Genomic DNA, 6,541 nt, shown 5'->3' on the forward strand with positions numbered 1-6,541 from the left:
ACCCCCCCGCCCGAGATTTCCCTCTTGGGTCCAACTGTCAAAATCTCGGTATTTCCTCTTACCTGGTCCTGTGTTCGTATTTGGCAGGATCTCTGTTTCCTGTTCTTCAAGCAACTCTAGCTCTGGCACTTGCTAGCTGTAGAACCTTGGGCAACAGGGTAAAGTTTAATGTCTCAGTTTCTTCATCTGTGAAATGGGAACAATAATGGCAACTTGTGAGGATAAAGAGTTGAAGTATGTAAAACACTCAGAACAGTGCACAGCCCATAAGCACTGTTAGCCATTATGAATATTACCAGTGTTGTTATCATTCCTCCCCTTCCACAAATTCTAAGCCCCCCACCTTATTACTGAAGCCCCTCAAAGTACACCCACCTACGCATACGGCGGCAATTTATGCACGATGTCCTCGGGCTCTCATCCAGGAGGAATCCCACCTGGGTGCACCAGAAGGTTCTCTCTGCCTCAGCCTGGGATGTGTCAGGAGCACAGTCGTGGGGGGGGGGGCACCAGAAACCTGCCAGTGACACAGCACCCCTATTGGGAAGGGGGAGGGGGATGCTCCCTGCCCACTGGGCCCCTTCACCCACAATTCTCCTTGTCTGCCTTCACCATCATTGCTCACCTCCCATGTGACAGGCAGGACATGGGTTCTGGGAAGGACTTCCTCCGGCACATCCTTGAATCTCCTGGGCCAGGAGGGGCCGCTGGGGACAGATGACCTCCCCAGCCCTCCACTTGCTGGGTGGGTGTGGGTGGGTTCCTTCACCATGTGCTGTTGTGACTTTGCTTCAGGTGGGTATCGACACCTGCCTCCTAGGGCTGTTGTGAGTCCACGTCCAGAGCGTCAAGCGGCACCTGGCACCCAGTTAGCTCTGCCGGTTGTCACCATGTCAGGAAAAGAAACTGTGCTGATGGCAGTGAACCTTTGCATGGGCTTACTACGCACCAGGCACTGCAACTGCATTGAATCTTCCTGCCAGCCCTGTCCCAGAGCCCATTACTATCGCCCCTCCTGCAGACGAGGGAACTGAAGCACCGAGTGGGGACGGAACTTGCTAGCAGGTCAGATGGCCAGCGAGCAGCATATGTGAGCCCAGCCTAAACAAAATGTGTGTTGGAGGAGGCCCAGGGGGGCTCCCACCCACTCCACGGAGCCCAGAACCTGTGGCTTTGGACAGGACAGGACTCTGGGCAGCTCTGGCCTCTGCCTTCTGGGTCCCTGTCCCTGAAGCCCCTTCCGGGCATGGCATGGGCCTGGACCGAGTGCTGGTGGTGAGGGCCAGAGGCCCGGCTCCCTGCAGAGCACAGTCTCACTCTGCCAAGATGCTGCAGGCATCTCTTTCCTGGGCACTTCCAAAGAGCCCAGATGCCAGATTTCTGTCCAGACGGCATCAAGCTTCCTTCTATCATAAGGGAGGACCAGCGCCCCTGAGGGACTGTGGAGAGGAGGGGAGCTTGCAGGGACCGGAGAGAGATGACTCAAGGGGCTTCTGGGGAATGCCCTGAGCGAGGCCTGGCCCAGGACCACAAGAATGCAGACCGCTTTCCCTGCTTCCTTCTCCGCCAGCAAACCCAGACTGGCCCCCAGGAAAGGGACTTCCACAGCTGGCTCTGGCTAGTGGGACTTTTCCGCAGAACAGTCTTGGTTTTTCTTAGACTAGGACTGGGGTAGAGCCAGGGAAATTCAATAGGCACTAAGATTATTACGGAGCTGCCAGACAGCAGCAGCCAGAGGCCCCCGCCATGTGGCATCCAGGCAGGCTTTGTGTCCTTCCCAGACAGCCCCTCCTCAGGGCTTAGGGACCTGTCTGGCTGCAGAGCTCCCAGGAGAAGAGGGGTGTGACCTTCCCCCCCTCACCATGCAGGCCCAGCCCAGGGCTGCTATAAAGCTGGCCCAGCCTAGCTCTCAACACACCCGCCTGGGACCCTCCCAGACCCTCCTTGGGGGACACTGCTCTACTCCTCCTCCTGAGTGGCACCATGAGGTCCCTGTGGCTCTGCTGGGCACTCTGGGCGCTGCCCCTGATGGGCCCCGGGGCGGCCGTGACGGAGGAGCAGATCCTGAGCAGCCTGCTGCAGCAGCTGCGCCTCAGCCAGGTGCCCGTCCTGGACGAGAGTGACGCGGAGGAGCTGGTCACGCCTGCCCACGTGAGGGCCCAGTATGTGGCCCTGCTGAGGCGCAGCCATGGGCCCCCCTCCAGAGGGAAGAGGTTCAGCCAGAACTTCCGAGGTGAGGCCTCCCCGCCTGCTGCACTCTGGGACTTGGGGTGGGGGGAGGGGGCTAAAACTGGATGTGCCCATTTGGAAAGGCTTCTGGGGCTGGGACTTGCCCCCTGGGTGGCAAGAGACAGACCCAGGTGCCCAGGTTGAGGATTCTGATGTTCCACATCCCAGCTGACCCTGTTAGCTCAGGCCCCAAGGGCCGCCCTTCCTGCTCCTGGGGATTGTTATAAAAGGCTATACACAGGCCCCAGGGAGCTTTCTGCTTAACTAGGCTTGGTTCTCTCTCCACCTGGCCAGCACCTCAGTGGTCCTATTACCCTCAGAGGTCCCCTGATGCCCGGAGAGGCCCCGCTGACCCTGCTGTTGTCCCCAGAGGTGGCCGGCAGGTTCCTGGCGTCCGAGGCCTCCACGCACCTGCTGGTGTTCAGCATGGAGCAGCGGCTGCCCCCCAACAGCGAGCTGGTGCAGGCGGTGCTGCGCCTCTTCCAGGAGCCGCTCCCCGAGGCCGCGCTGCGCAGGCATGCGCTGCTCTCTCCGCGCAGCGACAGAGCCCGGGTCACCATCCAGTGGCTGCAAGTCCGGGATGATGGCTCCAACCGCACGTTCCTCATCGACTCCAGGTGGGGAAGCCCTGGCTAGGATGTGTGTGGGGAGAGAGTGGGCCACAGGGGCGGGGGAGGGGTGGGAGGGGCTGGCGCATCCTGCGGAGGGGAATAGGAGGGGGGTGGGGATGGGCTGGAGAGACTCCCCCAGTCTCCAGCCCTCAGCCCAAGCCTCTGTCTCCGCCTGGTGTCGCAGACCCGTGTCCATCCGCGAGAGCGGCTGGAAAGCCTTCGACGTGACAGAAGCCGTGAACTTCTGGCAGCAGCTGAGCCGGGCCCGGGAGCCCCTGCTGCTGCAGGTGTCAGTGCAGAGGGAGCACCCTGGCCGGCTGGCCTCCAGCGCCCACAGGCTGGTCCGCTTCGCCTCCCAGGGGCCAGCGGGCACCGGGGAGGGCGAGCCGCAGCTGGAGCTGCACACCCTGGACCTCGGCGAGTTCGGGTAGGTCCCAGCGGGCAGAAGCGGACTATGTGGTCCAGGCCCTCGACCCCCAGGACTAACTGGGTGGGTGGGTGCAGACAGCCCAGGATGCAACCCACTCCCCCCACTTGTCAGTTTCTAATGGTGGACATTTGCTTTATTCAATCATTTTATTGAAAAACACCTTCGGATATTTTCAGTGGGTTTCTGTGTTGTCATCGACACATACATTGTTCTAATCATCTATTTTCATTTTACCCTTTTCCATAATTAATTCTTTGAAAAATGTTATCGTGAGCTGTTACTAAGTTGAACAGCTTTCTTCCGGCATCCGTGAATTCTTTCTCTCTTTTTAAAGATTTTATTTATTTATCTTTAGAGGGGAAGAGAAGGAGAGAAGGAGAGAAATATCAATGTATGGTTGCCTCTTGTCAGTCCCCTGCTGGGAACTGGCCTGCAACCCAGGCATGTGCCCTGACTGGGAATCGAACCGCGAACGTGTGGTTCGAAGGCCTGTGCTCAATCCACTGAGCTACACCAGCCAGGCGTGAATTCTTTTTCAGCGAACATGTAACAGGACTTTGGAGTCATACAGCCTGGGTTCCTGCCTTCTACTAGCTGCAGGGCCTGTGCCATGTCACTTCATGTCTCTGGGTCTCAGGGTCCTCATGTGTAATAGGGATAATGCTGGACCCTCAGCAAGGCTCATGTCAGGATAAACGCAGGTGCCATCTGAGATACCATATGTGAAGTGCCTATGTTTTAGATGTTTATTCATTCATCATTTATCACACATATTATTTTTTAGCATCATGAGAGATGGGTCATACATCTTCCTTCCAAAGGCCCCCCAAGGTCCTCCCTGGGTCTCCCGTCCTCAGCTCTCCCGGCTGACCTCTGACTCCATCTCTCCTTGCCCCCACAGAGCTCAGGGCAACTGTGACCCCGAGGTGCCAGTGAGCGAGGGCACCCGTTGCTGCCGCCAGGAGATGTACATTGACCTGCAGGGCATGAAATGGGCTGAGAACTGGGTCCTGGAGCCCCCGGGCTTCCTGGCCTATGAGTGTGTGGGCACCTGCCAGCAGCCCCCGGAGGCCCTGACCTTCAAGTGGCCACTTCTGGGGCCAAGACAGTGCGTTGCCTCAGAGACAACCTCGCTGCCCGTGATTGTCAGCATGGAGGAAGGAGGCAGGCGCCGGCCCCAGGTGGTCAGCCTGCCCAACATGAGGGTGCAGAAGTGCAGCTGCGCCTCGGACGGGGCGCCCGTGCCACGGAAGCTGGAGCCATAGGCGCTGGACAGGGCCACCATGGGACTGGGCTCTTGAGTGTGTCAGAAATGCTCTAGGTGCCAGCGGAGACGGGGATTGCTGATGGGCAAAAGCTCTGTGCCCTGTGCTGAGCTTCAGATTTGCCTCCTGCGACCCGTCAGCACACCCATAATATTTGCTTCCCAGGAACAAGACTCCCTGGTCACTCTGTAGCCCCCGCCCAGTGTTCTCTGTCCTTTGATCCTAAGCACTTACCTGTGTAGATCTTGTCATCTGAGAGCAGAAACTCCAATCTGTCACTGTTCCCCTGTCCTGTCACAGTTCTGGGCTGGAGACCCAGCTGCCACCCTGGTCAAGTATGGATTGTGTGCTCCCAGCTCAGATATTCAGCACATTTTGCAAGAAACACATAAAACCCAGTTTATTCTCTATTTCTGTATTTTGCACAGAAGCCTGCCAATTGCGAGGAAACAGAAGGTTCTCTGAGGGTGAGGTCAACCTGTTTAGAAAACTAAGGAAAGAGCTACAAAAAAAAAAAAAAGGCATGGTTGAGGTTTCAGTTAAGGAAATCAGGAAGCTAAGATTGAAATGCATTCGAATTCTGGGGTGCCCATCCTTTTAGAACTGAAGCAGAAATCTTTTTGTCCTTGCTGTCGACATTTTTACTTTTCTGGGCTCAGTGAGTGGGCTTTATTTTAATGCTGCTTTCTATCAAATAAGAAAACCTGGTCAAACTCATCAGTACTACATTAATATGGGTCACTCCTTTATATTTGGGGGTAAAGGTAAAGCGAGCAAGTGTAGATGTAACATTTTCAAATGCCAAGATTACAGGGGCTTTTAAACTGTGACTTTGATGTAGGAGGCTGGCCCAGGGTGTGGGGTCTTGGATTCCTTGTTAGTCTGCCCAGCTCTTATTGGCTGTAAGTGCTATACCCTCTCAACCTCCATATCCTTCTCTGTCAAGTACGAAACCCCCCCATACATTCACTGGAGCTTTGAGGAAATAATGTTTTTTACAAGCACTCCACACCTGTATGCTATATAACAGGGCTTAGGTAATCTGAACCCACATTCTGATTTATTTTGGACATCTATCGACTTTAAAATAAACGTCACTCACGAAAAATCAGATTTAGAAATCCCTTCCCTCTCTGAAATCAAAGATCCTAACTTTTTCTTTTTGTCAGTGGCTTTATCCTCATTACTGGGGTTAGAACCTTGCTCTTCCTTGGTGGCGCCATTGAGGCAGGAAAGGAAAAAGGACTGGCAGGTGGGGGTGTGCAGGTGGGGAGAGAGTGGGCAGGGCAGTCTGGGGAGCTGGGGGGAAGTCTGGGGCCACACCAGGAACCTCCTGGAGGTCAGGTGCAGGGCCCTTACCAGCAGGAGAGGAGAGGGGGCCAGGGCCAGGGACTGAGGGACAAGGGCTGAGCCCAGGGGCCAAGGGCAAACAGTGGGCAATGACTAGAGGCCAGGGTCTGTGGGAGGCAGAGAAGGAGGAAGCCTGATGGGACGGAAAAGAAGAGTCAGAGGAGCAGGAGGAGACTGCCCACCCTCCCAGAGCCCCCCAGGCTGGTGCTGGGATCGTGGGCAGGAGGTCAGGAGGAGACCTTTGTTTATCACAAGAGGAGATGAGAGCCCGAAAGTGGAAGAGAGGGCCGAGAACCCGCAAGGCTGCACGTGTGTGTGGGAAGAGCTGGTCAGGATTACCGATTTTCAGGGCTAGGAAGGACCTGGAAGTCAGCTTCGGAGCAACCCCTAGGTTTTGCAGATGCGGAAACCAAGCCTTCGAAGTAGGGCCCTTTGCGCGCCAGGCAGGCAGGCGGGGCTCTTTGGCTTCACAGGGCTCGCGTCCTTCCCGGGCCCCGTCCCAAGGCCCTGCCCGGTGCACACCTGCCTTCAGACCAGTTCAGAGGAAGTACCCTGGTACCCAACCCGGGCCTGGGCAGTATCCTGTGGCTTCTGTTTGGGGCCACGCCTTGAGCTCCCACTGGGGGCCCTTCGCAGCCGCACCAGGTGCCCGCGGA

The 6,541-nt window shown here is 56.7% G+C and overlaps 1 protein-coding gene across 1 annotated transcript; it reads left to right on the forward strand.

The window, feature by feature from the left end:
- Positions 1-1,315: 1,315 nt before the first annotated feature.
- On the forward strand, positions 1,316-4,735 carry LOC119003203 (left-right determination factor 2-like). Its single transcript, XM_037069438.1, has 4 exons — positions 1,316-2,233; positions 2,600-2,846; positions 3,025-3,267; positions 4,172-4,735. Exons 1-4 carry the CDS (start codon positions 1,984-1,986, stop codon positions 4,533-4,535), a joined length of 1,104 nt encoding a protein of 367 aa, XP_036925333.1. The 5' UTR covers positions 1,316-1,983; the 3' UTR covers positions 4,536-4,735.
- The last annotated feature ends 1,806 nt before the right edge of the window (positions 4,736-6,541 follow it).

The sequence above is a fragment of the Sturnira hondurensis genome, unplaced genomic scaffold (assembly GCF_014824575.4).
Source record: "Sturnira hondurensis isolate 20B ecotype Veracruz unplaced genomic scaffold, ASM1482457v3 Scaffold0018525, whole genome shotgun sequence".
In the NCBI taxonomy this organism is placed as follows: Eukaryota; Metazoa; Chordata; class Mammalia; order Chiroptera; family Phyllostomidae; genus Sturnira; species Sturnira hondurensis.

Bases quoted from the DNA above. Each gene is read 5' to 3' on its own strand.
- LOC119003203 (XM_037069438.1), top strand. From the start codon at position 1,984: ATGAGGTCCCTGTGGCTCTGCTGGGCACTCTGGGCGCTGCCCCTGATG. The intron at 2,234-2,599 runs GTGAGGCCTCCC...TGTTGTCCCCAG, and splicing joins GTTCAGCCAGAACTTCCGAG to AGGTGGCCGGCAGGTTCCTG. The intron at 2,847-3,024 runs GTGGGGAAGCCC...CTGGTGTCGCAG, and splicing joins ACGTTCCTCATCGACTCCAG to ACCCGTGTCCATCCGCGAGA.